Source organism: Neoarius graeffei, chromosome 4 (genome assembly GCF_027579695.1).
Source record: "Neoarius graeffei isolate fNeoGra1 chromosome 4, fNeoGra1.pri, whole genome shotgun sequence".
In the NCBI taxonomy this organism is placed as follows: domain Eukaryota; kingdom Metazoa; phylum Chordata; class Actinopteri; order Siluriformes; family Ariidae; genus Neoarius; species Neoarius graeffei.
In genome coordinates, this window is record NC_083572.1 from 70003236 (window position 1) to 70024810 (window position 21575).

A 21575-nucleotide genomic window follows, 5' to 3' on the forward strand; every position below is an offset into this window, starting at 1 on the left:
ATGTTTTCAAATTCAATGATGGTTTAAAACATTTATAAACTTTAAGATTATATATATAGGACGGCGGTGGAGCAGACAGAGAGCCGGAAAACTTCTTCCTCCAAAAATATATTTTTTTATTTTTTCTATTTTCAAAACTTTTCTTAAAATAGTGCAAATATTTACAGTGCGCCAAAGGTTCAAATTGCCAAAAAGAAAACTATACAAACAAAATAAGAAAACATAAAAATAAAGAGGCTTCAAGGCCTCGTGCCGACCCCCCCGAAATTTTCTCAACAGATTTACACGTTTCACAAAAATGACATTTTCAGTGGGAAAAACTTGGAATTCTGCAGATCCGTGGAAAATTCTCATCCCTGTGGTTATGATAATGACAATAATAATAGTGATAGTAGCCATGATCTGTGACAGGCAACCTATTGCCGTGTGTGTGTGTTTTGATAATGTTGAAAGGTCATACAACTACTGGAGAGTGTTGACGCAAAGTCTGCAGATCTGTGAAGGTCTCAAAAGTACAAGAAGCAAGGACATCTTCGTGTGATTTTTGATTAGACAGCTCTTCAGCAGGAGTACATAGGGTTTTAATTCTCTGGAAATATATATGTTTTCATTCATTCGAAGTTTTATAAACATCAAATATACCAAGATATATTTTATAAACACATTAAAGTGAGAATTCTGAAAATCATGAATTGGTCATTGTGAATGTCCAGGTAGCTGCTTATTCTTCTTTAGTTTTTTTTAAGACAATCAATTTAAGATAGTGAATCAAACAAAATGAATTTGACATTAAATATTAATTTATATATAAGAATTACTTTATCAGTAGAAATGTAGTCAAATTTTTTTCAAGAACAAATTGCTCTACTGAAGTCAAAGCAGCCCCCTGTTTTGAGAAAGAGTGGCTGTGTTTCATTCTTAGTTTCATTTTAATTTTTCACTCTATACTGTTAGAGATTTACCTGACTTATTGATCCAGGGGTCTTGCAAATTGCAAAGACCATCCATAAAGGGACCATCATTGTGGACGAGAGTGTGAAGAAGACTCCGAGAGCATAACCCCACCAGGGGTACTCATAGTTACTCAACTTCAGAGGACTGCTCTTAACCAAAGAGAAGACCAATGTCCCCTGCGGGAAAAGATAAAGAGATGGCACATGGGGGTTAGTGATGAGGATAAGGAAGATGGATATTGGGTTAAAACAGGCAGCCTTTGTCTCACAAAACCTAGGTTCAAGGTTCTACAGTAGGTGAAACTCTCATCTGTCTTGTCCAGAAAGACAGGCGCTGGTGACAGGTGTCACAAACAGATTTACTAAGACATACTGACTAAGAGATGGCTGGATCACAGGCAAGATAACTATGCACTGATTTCATGCATTACATGATGCTGCAGTTGTGTGTGTGTGTGTGTGTATGTGTGTGTGTGTGTGTACAGTGTCTTGCAAAAGTATTCATCCCCCTTGGTGTTTGTCCTGTTTTGTCGCATTATAAGCTGGAATTAAAATGGATCATTGGGGGGTTAGCACAATTTGATTTACACAACAGGCCTACTGCCTTAAAGGTGCAAATTGTTTTTTATTGTAACAAAAAAAAATTAAGATGAAAGAACAGAAATCTGGAGTGTGCATATGTATCACCCTCTTTCATATGAAACCCCTAAATAAGAGCTGGTTCAACCAATTGACTTCATAAATGACATAATTAATTGATTAAGATCCACCTGTGTGCAATCAAAGTGTCCCATGATCTGTCACATGATGTCTGTATAAATGAGCCTGTTCTGGAAGGACCCTGACTCTGCAACACTACTAAGCAAGCAACATAAAAACCAAGGAGCACTCCATATAGGTAAAGTTGTGGAAAAGTATTTAGGGGTTTCATATGAAAGAGGGTGATATACACACTCCAGATTTCTGTTCTTTCATCTTAATTTTTTTTTGTGTTACAATAAAAAATAATTTGCACCTTTAAGGCAGTAGGCCTGTTGTGTAAATCAAATTATGCTAACCCCCCAATGATCCATTTTAATTCCAGCTTATAATGCGACAAAACAGGACAAACACCAAGGGGGATGAATACTTTTGCAAGACACTGTATGCACACACACACACACACACACACACACACACACAACTGCAGCATCATGTAATGCATGAAATCAGTGCATAGTTATCTTGCCTGTGATCCAGCCATCTCTTAGTCAGTATGTCTTAGTAAACACAAAAAAAATTAAGATGAAAGAACAGAAATCTGGAGTGTGCATATGTATCACCCTCTTTCATATGAAACCCCTAAATAAGAGCTGGCTCAACCAATTGACTTCATAAGTGACATAATTAATTGATTAAGATCCACCTGTGTGCAATCAAAGTGTCCCATGATCTGTCACATGATGTCTGTATAAATGAGCCTGTTCTGGAAGGACCCTGACTCTGCACCACTACTAAGCAAGCAACATAAAAAACAAGGAGCACTCCATATAGGTAAAGTTGTGGAGAAGTATAGACCCCTTCGCATGTTTGTAAACAAACCGACCGTTGCCAGGATGTGCGCGCAGCCTGGACTCAGAAACAATGGCGCTGCCCATAGACCGGCATTATGAGCTGTCAGATTATGCCAAACAATTGTTGTTACAAGATCGAGAATGCTACATAAATAAGTTAACTCTAACAAGTGGACATCACCTACCGGATCCGTATTTAATTAAAGAGTGGACAGATGATGTTAGTAAGTTCCCTGGTATACAATGGCCAGATATATACTCGTACCTTATTGACAAGACTTCAGTGTACACCCACGAAGAACTTCGTGCCTACAAATCTTTAGACGCATATGATTATGTTATGTGCGGGCATGTACAACTTGATTAACAATGGGACATTCATATTCATTTTGTTTTAATCAAATTATGCCAGTGATGTGATGGCAATGTGGCTTTAGCTACAACAGCAAATACCAACACTAAACAGCAATTTGCAGGAGGTAATGGCATGAAAGGAATTATAGTGTAAAGAGTGCAGCTAAGAGAACTCAGAGCTGCGTAAAAAGCGAGAGGCAGAGACCAGAAATGAAACTGAAAGGGGCGGGAGCTAGGTTAGAGCAGTCAACGTAAGTTGGCATTTAGAGTGAGGGCACACAATTTTACCTTTCCATCCTTGCTTTAAAATTGTGATTTTCGGCATACACAAATAATGATGGCACAAAATCTGGACTGCTTGAGTCAAGCGAGACCTCTCCTACAAACAAAATTGCATGCAAAGCTAAGTTAACATGCTAACAATATTCATTACATTGTGTAACTATGACCCAGCTAATCAGACAAAAGTTACCAAAGTATTTTGCTACATCAGTAAACGAAGACTAGAAAGAATAAAAAAGAAAGATTTAATAAATAGCCTGATCTTACCTGTGATGAAGTGGGCGCTGCAAACCCGCGCATTTTTGATAGTGCTTTCATCCCAGTCTACACATTTGATGGCTTGTAGCCATAGACTTCGGCGATTTTTTTGGAATGGGTGAGATCCTGCTGGAATTCTGTACATTTTAACCCCATCACTGCTACGATTCTGACACCCGACAACACAACAACTAGGCATCGCTGAGTCTTTTTTGGGTCCAGGCTGCGCGCGCAATTTCCGCTTACATATGAATGACGTTTACTGTGAAGGGGTCTATAGATCAGTGTTGGGTGATAAAAATATCCCAAACTTTGAATATCCTAGAGATCACCATTAAATCCATTATAGCAAAATGGAAAGTATATGGCACCACTATAAACCTGACAAGGGAAGGTTGCCCACCAAAACTCACAAACCAAGCAAGGAGGGCATTAATCAGAGATGCAACAAAGAGACCAAAGATAACACTGAAGGAGCTGCAAAGATCCACAGTGGAGATGAGAGTATCTGTCCATAGGAACACTTTAAGCCATACACTCCACAGAGTGGGGCTTTATGGAAGAGTGGCCAGAAAAAAGCCATTGCTTAAAGGAAAAAACACGTTTGTAGTTTACCCAACAGCATGTGGCAGACTCCCCAAACACATGGAGGAAGATTCTCTGGTCAAATGAGACTAAAATTGATCTTTTTGGCCATCATGGGAAACGCCATGTGTGGCGCAAACACAACAACCTGAGAACACCATTCCTACAGTGAAGCATGATGGTGGCAGCATCATGCTGTGGGGATATTTTTCATCTGCAGGAACAGGAATGCTGGTCAGGACTGAAGGAAAGATGGATGGCACTGAATACAGGGCAATTCTGGAGGAAAACCTGTTTGAGTTGGCCAGAGGTTTGAGACTGGGATGAAGGTTCACATTTCAGCAGAACAATGACCCTAAACATACTGCTAAAGCTACACTGGAGTGGTTTAAAGGGAAACATTTAAATGTCTTGGAATGACCTAATCAAAGCCTTGACTGCAATCCATTTGAGAATCTGTGGTATAACTTGAAGATTGCTGTACACCAACACAACCCATCTAACTTGAAGGAGTTGGAGCAGTTTTGCCTTGAGGAATGGGCAAAATTCCCAGTGGCTAGATGTGCTAAGCTAATAAAGACATATCCCAAGAGACGAGCAGCTATAATTGCAGCAAAAGGTGGTTCTGCAAAGTACTGATTTTGGGTGGTGAATACCTATGCACACTCCAGATTTCTGTTTTTTCATCTTAATTATTGTTTGTTACAAGAGAAGAAAAAGCAAAAACAAATTGCACCTTTGAAGTGGGATGCATGTTGCATAAATCAAATGGTGCTAACCCCCCAAAAATCCATTTTAATTCGTTTGTAATGCGACAAAACAGGACGAACACCAAGGGGGATAAATACAAGACGCTGTGTGTGTAATATGTATGTGTGTGTGTGTGTGTGTGTGTGTGTGTGTGTGTGTGTGTAAACAGGGCTGCCAACTTTTCAAAATTCCTTGGAGTGAGATTTTTTTTTTTGGGGGGGTTGACGGCAAAATGTTTCCACACACCATGCAGTAAGTGGGAATTTTGTATTCAGTTTGATATTCACTTGTCCCCCTGCATTCTGGTGTTTTGTTTGTGGGTCGTCCAGCTGGAGATGGCCAATGAGGGGGGGGGGGGGTTGAGATTTTGGATTTAGTAGATGTTCCTGCATTCTGGTGGATTTTTGGAGTGGCCTGCTGTGCCATACCTACATTCTTACACACCCTGACTTGCCAGGCCTTCAGCTTGTGGCCAACAAAAGCACCAAGTTTTGGCTTAAAAGCCCCCGCACTAGAAAACTACAGATGACTGCCAATGTTCCTGTACCCCTATAGACCTGTGTTTCAGATTTAAAGGCAAGTTCATGTTTGAAAATATTTCATCAGCTAAGCCTAAACACCTTCTGAATTGAAACTAAATGTTAAGTTTTTAATAACTGTTGCAAAAATAAGATTGTCCCTCACTGGCTATTCATTATGCATTTAAGGGCTTTCCCCACCAGTGGGTTCAGCAGAAGATTGGCATGGGGAAAAATATCAACAGCAAAAGAACAAATAAAATGCTTAACCTCCTAAGGCCCAAGCTGTTTTTTTTACATGCATTTTTTATTTCTCTTTGCTACTTGGGCTTATTAGAACCTGATTAGAATAAAAACTAAGCATCATCTTTTGATAAGATGTACTTTTAGAGAAAAAGTATGTCCACATATGTGGATTCTTGTTCCGAATTTCTAAAAAGTGCTGTCCACGCATGTGACCGCTAGGCCCTAGGAGGTTAAACAGTAAGCAAAATGTGCATGGGCTACAAGAAACATTAAAATGATTAAGTTTGAACAGTATTGAAACACAAAAAGCTGAATCTTGGCCATAGGTGGGAATGTGCACACAAAGTTGGGCTTAAAAATTTTGGTCATACTTAAATAAGCTATATTAATATATTTCTTATTAATTTATTTCTTATCTATGTTTCTTATTAGTAATAGAGCATTCGTCAGGGCCTGTTATCTGACAAATATTCTCTACCTGTCTTGCCCTCTTTGAAACCCTGTCTCCTGAGTATATTGTTCTCTGTCTTTTTTTTTAATTATTCACAAGTTCAAGTTCTTTGATATTACAGGTGACCATGCTTTATTTACTTTAACTGAGCAATTACATACATCATAAATAATTAAAAATAAATACCCTGTAAATAAACAATAAGTATGGTGGCTAATGGCTCTTCTTGCATTTGTAATATTATCTCTTACTTGCTTTATTTTACAACATTTCCAGTATGGCTTCAAATAAAGTCATAAAGTATGATAACATACAGTAAACAAACTAAAAATGTGCCTTAATAAACGTGTGCTAAGGAGGTGCTCTCCCGTGCTGCTTGTTGGGGAAGATAGAGGCTGTGGCATGGCAGTAGGCCTATAATGATTTAGCATGCCTAGTACACAGCTCTCGATATGGCATTAAATATTCTCACAACACTTATAGGCTAAAACGATTAAGAAACTTTATATAAGTTCATAATTACGCCAGTAACACCACACATTGGCGTGCATATGTACAAACCTGTCTGAGACACCTGTCTTCAACTCGGATACCTTCTTCTCTCTCCTCTTCCTCTAAATTGACGGTAGGCAATTATCCAACTTCCGGCGAGTGCAGCATCATTAGATGCGCCACCTACCATAGGGGAGTGTGTACAGAAGGGAACACCTCTCTGCCTGTTTAGCCATGCGTAAGGCGTACCGTAATTGATCAATCGCAAGTGGTTGGCGCGACGCAATGGGTAGCCTAGATCAGATAGATAAACTAGATTTTTTTCTAGCGTGAGAAATCGGAAGTATGGCGTGAGCGTGTGAAGACAATCAAATGCGTGTGTCTCATGCTCATTGCGTGAGAGTTGGCAGCCCAGGTGTAAATCCAGCAGACGCAGAAGTGCTATGCGACTACGGTTTGCTCTGGAGGCCTGCTCAATCATCGACCCCCACTCCTTCATCCAGCCCACAGTGGAAGCGCCACAGGCGGAACATGCGGAAGCAGAAGAGGGGCAAGCACAGAAGCATCTGGGCTAGGCTAGTGGCTAGCCTTCACCGGCCGGCTATCCCTACCATCACTCTGGCCAACGTACGCTCGCTGGACAACAAGCTGGATTATGTCCGCCTGCTCCGCTCATCTTTTAAGTCTGTGAGTGAGTGTTGTGTCCTCGTGTTTGTGGAAACATGGCTTAACGACAGCGTCCCGGACTGTGCCATTCAGCTAGCCCGGCTAACATGCTACCGGTCAGACAGAGCACTAGTTGGGGGGGGGGGAAGACTCGCGGCTGTGGACTCTGTGTTTACATAAGTGATGCCTGGTGCTGCGATGCTGTTGTGGTCTACAAACACTGCTCACCACTGGTGGAGTTTATAATTATTAAGTGCCGGCCATTCTACCTGCCAAGGAAATTTACAGCCATATTGCTGGTAGCAATATACATCCCTCCCGGCTCCAATAACAACAGGAGTGAAGCACTGAATGAACTCTATCAGCACATCAGTGGGCAGCAGACAGCCCACCCAGATGTTTTCCTCATCCTGGCTGGGGATTTCAACCATGCAAACCCCAAGAGCGTGTTTCCAAAACTCTATGGACATATCAACTTTCCCACACATGGAAACAATACTCTGGACAATGTTTACACCATGCATAAAGATGCTTACAAAGCCCTATCCCTCCCCCACCTTGGGGTCTCAGATCACTCCACTGTTATGCTAATGCCAGCATACAGGCCGCTGGTTAAAGTCACCAAACCAGCTACAAAGCAGATACGTGTGTGGCCAGAGGGGTCCTCAGAGGCACTCCAGGACTGTTTTTCCACCACTGACTGGAGCATGTTCAGACAGGCGGCCACCTACAACAATATCACAGATCTACAGGAGTACACGAAGACCGTCACTGCCTACATGAGGAAGTGCATGGATGACATTACGGTCACCAGAACCATCTCCATTCGGGCCAATCAGAAGCCATGGCTGACAGGGGAAGTCCACAGGCTCCTGTGGGCTCGGAACGCTGCCTTCAGAGCTGGGTACGAGGTGGGCCTGAGGACAGCTAGGGCCAACCTGTCACGAGGCATCAGGGTGGCCAAGAGACAGTATTCCAGGTACATTGCTGACTATTTCAATGACAGCAGAGACACCAGGAACCTGTGGCAGGGGATTCAGACCATCACAGACTCGCCGCAGACCTGTGACAACTCCATGTCTCTGCTGAATGAGTTGAACGACTTTTTCGCTCGCTTTGAGGCAGACAACAGCACCATGGCACAGAAGACCCCACCACCTCCCGGAGACCAGGTGTTGACGCTGTCCCCTGACAACGTGAGGAGAGCTCTCAGGATGACAAATGCACGAAAAGCCCCGGGTCCTGATAACATTCCTGGTCATGTCCTGAGAGACTGTGCTGAGGAGCTCACAGATGTCTTTACAGACATCTTCAACATCTTGTTGAGCCAGGCTGTTGTCCCCATGTGCCTCAAAGCCACCACCATCATCCCGGTCCCGAAGAAGCCGTCTCCCTCCTGCTTCAATGACTACCACCCTGTCACACTCACTCCCATCCTCATGAAGTGCTTCGAGCGGCTAGTCATGCGGCATATCAAGTCTGCCCTCCCCCCCGCCCTGGACCCTTTCCAGTTTGAATATCAGTCCAACTGTTTGACCGATGACGCCATCTCCACTGCCCTCCACTCAGCTCTCACCCACCTGGAGACAAAAGACTCGTATGTCAGAATGCTGTTCATAGACTTTAGCTCAGCATTCAACACAATCATTCCTCAGCAGCTCATTCATAAACTGGACCAGCTGGGACTCAACACCTCCCTGTGCAACTGGCTGCTGGACTTCCTGACAGGGAGACCACAGACTGTACGGGTTGGCAGCAACTCCTCCAGCACCATCACATTGAACACGGGGGCCCCCCAAGGATGTGTGCTGAGCCCCCTCCTCTTCACTCTGCTGACCCACGACTGCACACCAACATCCAACTCTAATCTCTTCATTAAGTTTGCGGATGACATGACTGTGGTGGGTCTCATCAACAATGGCGATGAGACAATTTACAAGAGTGACGTGAGCCGCTTAACCATGTGGTGCAAGGACAACAATCTCCGTCTGAACGTGGAGAAGACGAAGGAGATTGTTGTGGACTTCAGAAGAGCGCACACCCAGCATGCTCACTATCTATCGATGCTGCTACAGTGGAGAGGGTGAGCAGCACCAAGTTTCTGGGTGTGCACATCTCTGAAGACCTGTCCTGGAGCAACACCACCACATCACTGGCCAAAAAAGCCCAACAGCGTCTGTACTTCCTCCGCAAACTGAGGAGAGCAAGAGTCCCAGCCCCCATCATGCACACATTCTACAGAGGCACCATCGAGAACATCCTGACCAGCTGCATCACCGTGTGGTACGGCACCTGCACCGTGTCCTGCTGAAAGATTCTGCAGCGCATCATGAGAGCAGCTGAGAGGATCATTGGTGTCTCTCTCCCTTCTCTAATGGATATTTATAACTCCCGCCTCACCCGCAAAGCCATCAGATTGCAGGTGACCCCACCCACCCATCTCACAGCCTCTTCAGTCTGCTGCCGTCGGGGAGGAGACTGCAGAGTCTCCGGGCCAAAACCAGCAGGCTCAAGAACAGTTTCTTTCACCAGGTGGTCAGGAGGCTCAACTCCCTCCCTGTTCTGCCCCTCCTCCCCCCTCTGCCCCCTGCCACAGATTCTGCTCGCACACCCCCCTGCCCCCCTTCAGCATCTGACATGTCACCCTCACAGTCCCCCCCCAACACACACACACACACACACACACACACACACACACACACACACACACACACACATACTCTCAACGTTCATTAACACACTGAACTCAGAGACTGCACATTTCACTTTACCTCGCTCATTCACTATTCCGCACTACCTCACCTTAACAGCCATTAGTTTATTGTTTATACTGCTTATTTCATGTTTACCTGCTATACCTCAAGTGCCCTTGACTGTTTATTTGCACCAATTTACGTGTGTGTGTGTGTTTAGTCTATGTCTAGTTCTTATCTAGAGTGTTTATACTGTTTATATCGTTTGTTTATGAGTGTTTAGTCGATGTCTGGTTCTTATCTAGAGTGTTTATACTGTTTATATTGTTTGAGTGTTTAGTCTTTCTAGTTCTCATCTAGTGTTTTTACTGTTTATATTGTCTATTTGAGTGTTTAGTCTATGTCTAGTTCTTATCTAGAGTGTTTATACTGTTTATACTGTTTGTTTTTTCAATTATTCTATTTTTATTTATTGCATTGCCTGTTTGCATCGTGGGTCAGAGAGGACTGAAATTTCATCTGTGCTGTATGTCGAGCATGTAGGGGAGAGCGGGGTAAGATGAGCCAGGGGGTAAGATGAGCCACCCCCTGTTTCTAAGAAACAGTAAACAAATGTGACCATGTGACCACATTCAAAGGGGGCCGGGACCATTTACTTACACTTGTGGAGAGGAGCACCACATGTCAAACTAGGTGAGGGACATATTTATAAAAATGTGTTTTTGTGCTTTCTAAGTCAATTCCATGTTTGTCCACAGTGAAGATGATTTAGAGAAGACAAAAGTAGAATAATATTTAGACACATTAGGGTTAAGTTAGTGGCTTTCTAAGCTATGATATGAATGCTAATAAAAATAATTTTGATTAGCCTAATCCCCTTTATTAGCATTTTTCTACAAAATGGTGGCCATGGGGTAAGATGAGCCATTAGATGTGGGGCAAGTTGAGCCACTGGCTCAACTTACCCCATTGGTGGCTGAGCTTACCCAATATGGATGACACTTAAGTTTTCACATTTACTGGTCATATATGACAACAACATATATATATATATATATATATATATATATATATATATATATATATATATATGACATCAGATGAGGAAGACCAGTTGTTAGATGTGGGGGATTATGTTGTGGCAAAATACACGGGGAAGAAGAAAGTGCATTTCTTCATTGGCCAGATAATCAAATTGGATGTCTTCGAAATAGAGGCAAGATTTCTCAAAAGAAGCCGGTCATGCCATGGCTCTGCAAGAAAGCCAACCTTTGTCTTCAAAGAGAAAGATGAGGCTGTCCTGTCAAGACAGGATATTGTGAAAAAATTGCCCCGCCCCTTTACTGTTGGGGGGACAGCACAGAGGGAGAGGCAAATGGTGTTCCCTTGCCATTTGAACGCTTGGAACATTGAATAATGATGAAATGATTGAATGATTGATGGAATGATTGCTGCATGTTTTAGCAATGTTTTAACCTACTGAAAGAAATAAGATTCTTTTGGCACTGTTCTACTGTTTTAGTAATTTCTATAATATAGTATATCTCTCATTCCCTCTCTAACCATCCCTCTTTCTATCTATCTACGCATATCTCTCTCTCTATCCATCTATCTATCCCTCCCTATCCCATCTCGTTCTATCACCTCTCTCTTCATCTCCCCTTCTCTATGCAACGGCCCTATCCCCCACTTGATTGACTTGACTTGATTCATTGATTGCATTTCTAATAATAAAAGTTGTTTACTTTGTTAACCTAACATGTTTTGTGTTTGCTCAATTTACCCCACACAGTGGCTCATCTTACCCCGTGCATGGGGTAAGTTGAGCCAATTGACATTTTTTTTTCAAGAGGTAATATCACTCTAACCATAAGAGTTTATCAATTATGTTTTGCTCAGATAGTAACAGTACACTTTGAAATTTGGTATGGTGTGTAGACTGGAAGCAAAAATGGCTTTAACATGTAGTTATGATGAAAAATGTAAAAAGTGGCTCATCTTACCCCACTCTCCCCTATAGCATATTTGGGCAAGGTCAAGGGGAAGTGAACATCGATGGCAAAAATTCAAAATGGTCTTAGGCACTTTTGCTCATTCTAGATGTTTAGGTATTGGTCTGAACCTTCTGGAAGAAGTTGAATTTCTCTAATTGGATCACTACGAAAAAAATGAGAGCTGTTTGAATTGGGGTGTGTGTAAATATCTCGGAACTAATTTTTTCACATAAATATTGGCATTTTTGCTCCAAGTTTTTTCTTCAGTGTTTAATTCAAAATCTTATCCATTTAACTATTATTTGCATTGCCATGATCATAAAATTAGCATACAACCTTAGTTTTAGGGGTTGATCTGAAAAAAGGTGTTTTTGAATGGTCTGAATTTCACAATCTTGGGTAATCCTGATTGTTATTCCGTTACCAAAAAAAAAACATTTTTAAATTTTATTTTGCCTAATTTTTATTTTGAAAAAGTGAAACTTTTAAAAAGAAAGCTTCTTTGGACCTATAATCAGATTCTAAGATCAGTTGTTTGATTTTAAATTTTTTTGGTTGTTTGTTCAGTGGTCCAAATCAGTTACTCCGTTACCAGGTAACGGAGTAACTGATTAAGTCACGGAGTAACATCAGCTTTTAACTTACTAAATCAATGTTTTCAATGCATTTCTTTTCAGTTTTTCCCATTTTTATGTTATAGAAATGCAGATTAGCACAATATCAGTCTTAAAACATCACAGACATGCAGTAAGATGATATCTTTATTCACCCTGGGCACTCGACAACTTCACAATCTTTGACCCTCCATGGCTTCGTGGGCTTCTTCAGTTCAACTTAGAATTTTTATTCATGTCTTCTCTACTTGCATTGGTGGCTTCATGTAATATCAGGTATATAAACAGTATCAAAATAAACTGCCTAAGTGAAGACTCCAAGAGGGAACGTTAAAGATGGCTTTAACCAAAGCAGAAAAGCAGAGGCGGTACAGAGAACGTCAACGAGAAAGAGTCGGTGAAGAAGTGTTGAAACAGAAAGATGCTGAAAGAAAACGTTTGGCCCGAGCAAAAGATAAAGATGCTGATAATGAAAAGGCAAGAGATAGGATGCGGAAGTGGCGGGCTGCCAAAAAAGAAGAAAACAACAAAGCTAATGCATACAGTACACCCTCAAGTCTCAATCGTGCTGTCAAGTGTACGCTTAATACCCTTCCACAATCTCCACGCAAACGAAGGAAGGTTGTTACTAAACTGACCCAGCAATTTGAAGCAGAGTATTCTGCGGAACCAGAAGCTGCCGAACCAGAACAACTCCCACCACCACCACCGGCTAATAAGATTCCAGATGAAATACGAAATCACATACAGGAATTCTACCTTCGGTCAGACATCAGTTGGACGGCCCCAGGCAGGAAGGACAGCATAACGGTCGTTAGAGATGGCAAAAAAGTCAAAGAACAGCGCCACTACCTCTTAATGACAATTCAGGAAGCATTTGCTCTCTATAAAGAAGAAAATCCAAATGACTCTGTCAAACTGACGAGTTTCAAATCATTTCGGCCAGATGTGGTGCTGTTCAGAAGTGATATGCCGCACAATGTTTGCGTGTGCCAATATCATGAAAACGTGAATCTTATACTCCAAGGACTCGGTCGAATAAATACCATTCCTGACAATCACAAACTTCTCCTTCGTACATTGTGCTGTGACATTGACAATGAGAACTGTATTTTTGGGAAGTGCGAAACTTGTCAGCGGAAGATAAGCACCGACTCATTAGCAGAACTGGTTGATGATGATGAACTGTTGTCCGAGAATGCCAAATGGTTCAAGTGGATTCGTACTGATGAAGGGAAGATGGCCAAAGTGGAAGAAACAGGAACCGTAAATGATGCATTGCAGTTACTTGCCGATAAGCTCCCCGCCTTCAAGATTCACTGCTTCATCAAAAGCAAGCAGGCTGCTGAGTTCGTGCTGGCCTATTCGAACCCTCGCCCCAACCACGCCGTAATGCAGATTGACTTTAGTGAAAATGCTGCGATAATCGAGCAGGATGAGGTACAGAGTGCGCACTGGAGTCACATCCAGGTGACAATCTTCACTGCTGTCGCATGGATCATGGAAGATACCAAGTCGTACTGCATTACATCTGACACCCAGTCACACGATAAATACACTGCTGCCGTCTTCTTGAACACTTTGATTGACAACCTGCGGGCGGCAATGCCCGATGAACTTACAGATCTAGACATTTTCTCTGATGGCGCTGGTCAGCACTTCAAGCAGAAGTACATGTTCTTGTTCATCTCAAGTTTGCTGGAATCGAAAGGCATACGCATCCATTGGCACTTCTTTGCAACATCGCACGGAAAAGGAGCCGTTGATGGTATTGGCGGAACTGTCAAAAGAACTGTTTTTAGTGGTGTGAAGAGTCGCCGTTATCACATCACCAATGCAGAAGAATACGCATCTTGTGCCAAGGAGCTCCTGAAATCAACAACTATTCTTCATGTAAGCAGTGCTGAAATCAATGACATGAAGCCAGAGTTGGACAAACTGTGGGGTGCGGCGATCACAGTTCCCGGTACACACAACGTGCACTGTGTTCGAACAATAAGTCATGGAGTCGTGTCCGTGTCAAGTTACTCCAGGCAGGTTGGGTCCACACATTGTCTCCTGCCTCAAGCTGCGATCGATACCCAAGACACTACATTCAAACCCGAGAACAACCCATCAGATGAGACTCCGATCCCAGATGAGACACCAATCGCAGATGAGACTCCGATCATCGAGTATGTGCCATCCCAGTCAGTTCCTGATCCCAGCAGCGAGGAAGAAAAAGAAGCTGCTTCGTTTGTCGTCGCTGGCAAATGGTATGCTGTCTACTGGGAGAAAACTCATTACTGGTTCATTGGACAGGCCCTGCATGAGCATAAGAAGGACAAGTCAAAATGGGTGTTCTCATTCCTCGAGCAAGTTGACGAAGAAACAAACGGTTTCAAGACAACAAATGACATTGACTCTGCTAAACTTGATCACGTTCTAGCAGAAATTGATGCTCCAGCTCCATCCTCATCCACAAGGACCAGTCTCTTAAAACTTACTGCCACTGACTTTAACTTGGTTAGGGAGATGTTTGCCAACTTCCTATAAAATGAGAACTTTTGATGAACTGTGAATATTAATTTGATACGAACTTGAATGAACTTTTGGTCTCTGTGAATGATGAACTGTGAATATGAATTAACTGTGAACCTGAATGAACTTAAAAGATAAATGAAGCCCTTTTGCTTTTTATAACAGTTATTTGATTACTTTAATAAAGAAAATAAGATAAAACAATGCTTATTATTCATTTTAAACAAACCCTCACTCATCATAATTATTTGTTACTCCGTGACCAGGTTGCCTTGTTACTCCGTTACCGCGCAAGGCTAAAAAAAAGTGTCCCTGATTCAAGAGGGGTTATAATTTCACCCTAATTTTTTGTTTGGGGATAGATAACTCAATATACTAACAGAATAAATAGCCACTTTTACATTCTTGTGCTGGAAACCGCATGTTATCCCTATCTGACTAAACATGCAAAAATCAGATGTAGTTTTCAGGTTACTCCGTTACCGGGCCTATTTTGGTGGTTTTCACCCAAAAAGTGTCAAAATCCAAAGAAAAATTTTTACCATTTAAAAGCACTAATATGGCCTATTAAAAATGTATTTAAGTCATTTTCATATCCAAATTGGTTTGAGTGTAATGGCCCAAAAACAGCAATTTTGTTACTCCGTTACCCCTTGACCTTGCCCATTTGACAATAAAGTTGACTTGACTTGAGTGTGTCATCGTCTACTATATTAGGTACACCCATGCACCTGCTATTTTATGCAGTTATCTAATGCCATGTACACACGTAGCCGGGTATTTTTAAAACCGAACATTTTCCCCCCCTCCGTTTATAAAAATGTTTTATCCACACCACCTCGTCTTCGAAAAAAATCCCTTCCACACATAACCGAACATCTGCGTTTTCAATCACATTCATAAGCATTCCAAACCTGTAGATGGCTATTTCCCCAAATCCTACCCCCTAATCACATCGCCTGTGCTCTTGGAGCAGTAGTTGGGCTTCTAAAATTAAACATGTAAATAGCACCTGCACAATAATTAACGCTTTCAAGGCACTACTCCGATCCATTACTCTTTAGCTAGCCGCACACTACGCCGATTTTCAGCGTACCGAGCCAACTGAAGTCGCGAGTCAGGCATAAAGACTAGTTTTCGATGGTACCGACTCATCTCACAGCCGATTCGAAAAACTAATCGGGAGCCAGACTGATCGGCGAGAGTCGCTAGCAATAGCCAATCATATCTTTCGCATATAACACGTGACATCATTAAACACAATTTCCAGCGCGAGAAATACGTGTTGGTAGCACCTAATGCAGGTATATACTGTAATTCCATAGACTGAAGCTTTATCCATAGACACAGTGGGCTGGAAAGCCACTCTGCTCAAGTTGTGTGGCTGAATTCCAAATCGCTTTAACTCCCCTATACAAGTGCACTATTTAAGGTTGGAAATAATAGCTCATGCAGCCTAGATAGTGCGCTACATATTCCATGTTGTGTCATTTGTAATTCAGCCTGTAGCATCTTCAAGTGTTGGATTTAACAGTAACTATATCCAATAGCCAATCGCAAAGCTATTAAGTTGTCACGTGTCGCTTCAATCGCGACTGCACTCGTCAACAGTCGGGGGATATGTGCGTGCCCTGTCGGGAGTCGGCTCTGAAATGGGTCGGTTCGGTACCGCGTGGATCGCCGTGGTGTGCGGCTAGCTTAAGTCCATGCTTAATCTGGCTTCTGCAGTAAACAAAGGTCGCACGTTTGACGTTAGGGCAGATTTGTTGTCATTTTTTTGGCGCAGATTGTGACGTTCTAAAACGCAAACCTCCGGTTATCTCTGTCCACACGAAAAGGCATACACGGAGTTTTCAAAAATCTTCACTTTGCCCGGAGTTTTTTTAAATATTCGTTTTTGATGTGTTTTCATGTGGATGACAGGCCAAAACGTAGAAAAATATCTTCGATTTAGCAGATACCCGGCTACGTGTGGACGGGGTCTTAAATCAACCAGTCCCTTAGCAGCAGCACAACACATAAAATCATGCAGAAACAAATCAAGAGCTTCAGTTAACGTTCACTTCAAACATGAGCATTTCAGAAACTGCTGATCTCCTGGGGTTTTCACACACAACAGTCTTCAGAGCCAACTGTGCGCTCAGATTGGCTACTCTACCACTAGGCTATCAGCTCATATACCATGAGTAGAGAAAAACAAAATAGCAGAGTGTATTGCTGAACTAACTGAGGACGAAATACAAACTCGTAAACAAAACCCCCAAAAATACAAAAAGCAGTACCACAGGCTCATCACCTCCATGCCATGCCACACTAGGTAATTTGTCGCATTAAGTGATTCGTGATAAAGGATCCCCAACCAAGTATGGAGTGTATAAATGAACATACTTTTCAGAAGTTGGACATTTCTGTATTGTAAATCCTCTTTTGATTGATCTTTAGAAATATTCTAATAAATTTGAGATACTGGATTTTTGATTTCCATGAGCTATAAACCATAATCATCAAAATTAAAACAAAAAAGGCTTGAAATATTTCACTTTACATGTAATGAATATAGAAGATATGAAAGTTTACCATTTTTAATTAAATTCTGAAAAAAATGAACTTCACGATATTCAAATTTTTGACATGCACTAGTATATATTAGATAACTGATTACAACACTATTTTTGTTTGTTTGTTTTACAGTGTTCTGATATATTCTGCTGTTCCATAAACTAAGATCCTTATGAAATGTTAAGAACTGTCAATATTTACAACACCTTCCCTTGTAGCTACAGAAATGTTTCACCTTGTATAACTTACTATGCAAATAATAGGGGTCACATATTTCCAGCAGAACTTCATATGGGGCCAGGGACGATAACCAATCATATCTTTAATGTTGTCATACAGACGGTCTGCACCTAAGAGAGATTTTAAAAAAGATGATTGTCATTGTTTTAATTATTATTGTGTTACTTTGAAATCATGTAGACAGGGGCACCAAAGCTGTATGAAATACCACAATTATTTTTTTTCCCCCTATAGTTTACATCAGGGGCATCCAAGCAACTAAATTTGCCATCTACGTATACAGTTTTTTTTTTTTCCGTACAGTAGCATCAGAACAAAGGGTGATGAGAAAACAGAAACCAGATGCATATAAGTAAAACTAATACTTTGCGTGTGTGCTTGATTTTGGTTACTACTAAGTAGCTGCCAAGATGCTTAGCATCAGTGTTTCCATACAAGTCTTATGTATTTACTGTATTTTTATTGTATTTACTAGCCCTAAGTACTACTAAGCAAATATGCTTTTGATTAAAACATTTTGGACATTCCTGGATTTCATCAGTCCACATAAAATATAACAAAAATCTCTACCATAAACCCATCCAACACAGATGGACTGAAGAATGGCGAAGGACATCAAAGTAATTCCACTGCAAGCATAATAATCAAATAACAGGAAGACATACAGTCCACCCTTTAAGGAGAGAGAGAGAGAGAGAGAGAGAAAGATTTCGCAAAAGGTTATATAAGCATTCATTTAAAACTAGCAGCACATGTTGAATGTAAGGAACAAAGAAATGCAAGTTCTCATCTGATAAATCTGAGCTCTTACCTCTGTTATCAGCAGCAGACCAACAAAAAAGCTGACTACACAGATTAAGAGAAGTAGGATTTTACGTCGGTGTCCATTTCGGAAGAACAAAGGGTACTTGTCTGAGATCGCTGTCACCACAGCTTCATAATATACAAACTGTACAAAAAAAAGTGTTAATTTCTTCACAATTTGCATTAAAACTACAGTGGATTTAGAAAGTATTCACACCCCTTTACTTGTTGCACACTTTATTATGTTATGGATTTGATTTTGGAATGAAAATAATTGCTATTTTTACCTATCAAGCTACACTTAATCACCATTAATGGCAAAGTGATAAAATGTTTTTAGAGATTTTCAAACATTAATTAAAAAAAATCAATAACTGTCATATCTTATTCACAAAAGTATTCAGACCCTTTTCTGTAGCACTCCAAAGTGTGGTCAGGTGCATCCTGTTTTATTTATTTATCCTTGAGATGTATCAAGAACACAACTGGACCACCTCTGCAGCACTCCATAAATTAAGGCCTCCATGGCAAGACAGAAGCCACTGTTAAAGGTTCTGACTGCAAAGTTGAATTCTGGGCAAAATGTTCTATGGCTATAGCTGTTGGAGTTTCGAGATGTTGCGATGCTGCACACACCGTGTGCCCTATGTGTCACTGTTTTACTGAGATAAAATATGTCCCGCATTTTCCGAAAATTGCCGAAGCAAGCGAGCAGCAATATCACATATGTCCCATGGCGGTCATTTGACCTACTTTTAACCAAAACAAGTTGGTGTGGGCAAATGTGGCAGACTCCGCTCTCCCTGTCAGCTAAGAACCAGCAGAAAAGAAAAGAAAAGCCTGCCTAGTGAGTGCAACTGCAAGATAGCACAAGGTTAGATGGCATGTCATTTTTCTGGATAGATAACCAAATCATTCTTGCTAGCGCTTAGCTATCTTAGCATGAAAATGCATGGGCTTGACTCCATGGTAGTGAGTATGATGTTATAGGGGCCTTTCACGTGATGTCATCGTAATGGATTTGTTTATCCAGCCAAGCTTTGTGTTTGCTAGCGACTGCCACAAGTGTACGCGAGTGATTCTAAGCCCAATTCAGTGCGTCTACAGATAAACTTGTAGAAGTTACATCTAAAAGAACAATGCCAGAGACCTGTAGTGCTTTTGGATGTAATACCAGATCTGGAGATGCACCTGGTTTAACTTTTTCCTGCTTTCCAGTGAACCCAGAAAGATGAGAAAAATGGCGAGCTGCAGTTAAACTGGAAGACTGGACGCCAAAACAAAAAAAAAAAAACAACAAAAAAACATTTCTGTGTACGTGTAGAACATTTTATATCAGGTTAGTGTGAAAGCTTGTGCAACGTTAAAATGCATATCTGAATGTGGGCTTTGGATGCGATATATTTTATTAGACCTAATGCTTGGCTAAACTAGCAACATGTTTGTTATATTCTGATAATGTACACAAAGTTAAACACCATAAAATATGCTAGATCTAGGCCCTGGCTTGTTTATTATTATTATTATTATTATTATTATTATTATACATCCATGTTCAAGCTTACCTTTGTTATAATAAGGTATTTTTCTTTATTGGGAACTTCCCATAACATTCTGGCACGAAACCTGCCTCGAAATATTGGTAGGCATCTGTACTTTTGTAAGCCTTTAGCATCTCCAGTATATTTAGAAGTCCCAAATACTAAATAGTTCAGGATGTCGTAGTGTCCCAAATCTGGTAGCTGGTTTACTGTGGCAGCGGGGGTGTGGCCAAGCGCCGGTCTGTGACAGGAGGGCGGAGTCAAGGAAGGTAATCACTACACCTGTTGTCAATTAACCTGTGTTTGTGTGTGTCTTCCCAGTGACCGTGCCCTATTTAAAGAGGGAGAGCAGAGAGCAGAGGGCTCTTCCCCGAACAGATACCTGCGTGTGTCTGTGTTTAATCACTGATGCTAGACTGAAAAGTGTGGCAATAAAAGCGTATCTTGCAAACCTGATCTCTGTCCTGCCGTCCTCTGTGCTCCACCCTTCCTTAGAAGTGTTACAGTGGTGCCGAAACCTGGGACTGGAGCACAGCAGCCTAACAGCCCTCAAGAATATAATTAAAAAATTCATAAGTGAGGACGCACGTAATTGGGATAAGTGGCTCGAGCCCTTGCTGTTTTCAGTGCGAGAGGTCCCCCAAGCCTCCACGGGGTTCTCCCCGTTCTAATTATTATATGGGCGTAAGCCGTGCGGCATTCTAGATGTGCTGCGCGAAAATTGGGAGGAGGGACCTTCACAAAGCAAAAACGAAATTCAATACGTTATGGACCTGCGCGCAAAACTCCACACCCTCACCCACCTAACCCAGGAGAATTTGCGGCAGGCCCAAGAACGGCAAACCCGCCTGTACAACGCCTTAGAGAGTTTGCACCGGGAGATAAAGTACTCGTACTGTTGCCCACATCGAGCTCCAAATTGGTCGCCAAGTGGCAAGGACCCTTTGAGGTCACACGGCGAGTCAGGGACGTCGACTATGAGGTGAGGCGAATGGACAGGGGTGGGGTGCTACAGATTTACCACCTCAATCTACTTAAACTCTGGAATGAGGAGGTCCCCGTGGCGTTGGTGTCGGTGGTTCCGGAGAAGGCGGAGCTGGGGCCGGAGGTCCAAAAAGGGGCATTGGCATCATGTATCCCTCCGGTCCCTTGTGGAGACCACCTCTCCCCGACCCAACTCGCGGAGGTCGCCCAGTTGCAGACCGAGTTTTCGGATGTGTTCTCGCCCCTGCCCGGTCGCACTAACCTCATCGAGCACAATATAGAGACGTCCCCGGGGGTGGTAGTGCGTAGCCGCCCTTACAGGCTACCCGAACACAAAAAAAAGGTGGTTCGGGAAGAACTCGAGGCCATGCTCGAAATGGGCATCGTTGAGGAGTCCCACAGTGACTGGAGCAGCCTGGTGGTCTTGGTACCCAAGGCTGACGGGTCGGTCCGGTTCTGTGTGGACTATAGAAAGGTCAACGCGGTGTCTAAATTTGACGCGTACCCAATGCCTCGGA

At 42.0% G+C, this 21575-nt stretch overlaps 1 protein-coding gene across 1 annotated transcript in view; it reads right to left on the reverse strand.

The window, feature by feature from the left end:
• Positions 1-454: 454 nt before the first annotated feature.
• LOC132885194 (sodium- and chloride-dependent GABA transporter 2-like) overlaps positions 455-21575 on the reverse strand; it is a 36027-nt gene continuing 14906 nt past the window's right edge. The window contains exons 10-14 of the mRNA XM_060919561.1: positions 18540-18677; positions 18299-18401; positions 17738-17838; positions 963-1130; positions 455-589 (exon numbers count right to left, since the gene is read on the reverse strand). Of these exons, the coding sequence (XP_060775544.1) occupies positions 455-589; positions 963-1130; positions 17738-17838; positions 18299-18401; positions 18540-18677 (645 nt within the window). The remainder of the gene's footprint in view (positions 590-962; positions 1131-17737; positions 17839-18298; positions 18402-18539; positions 18678-21575) is intronic.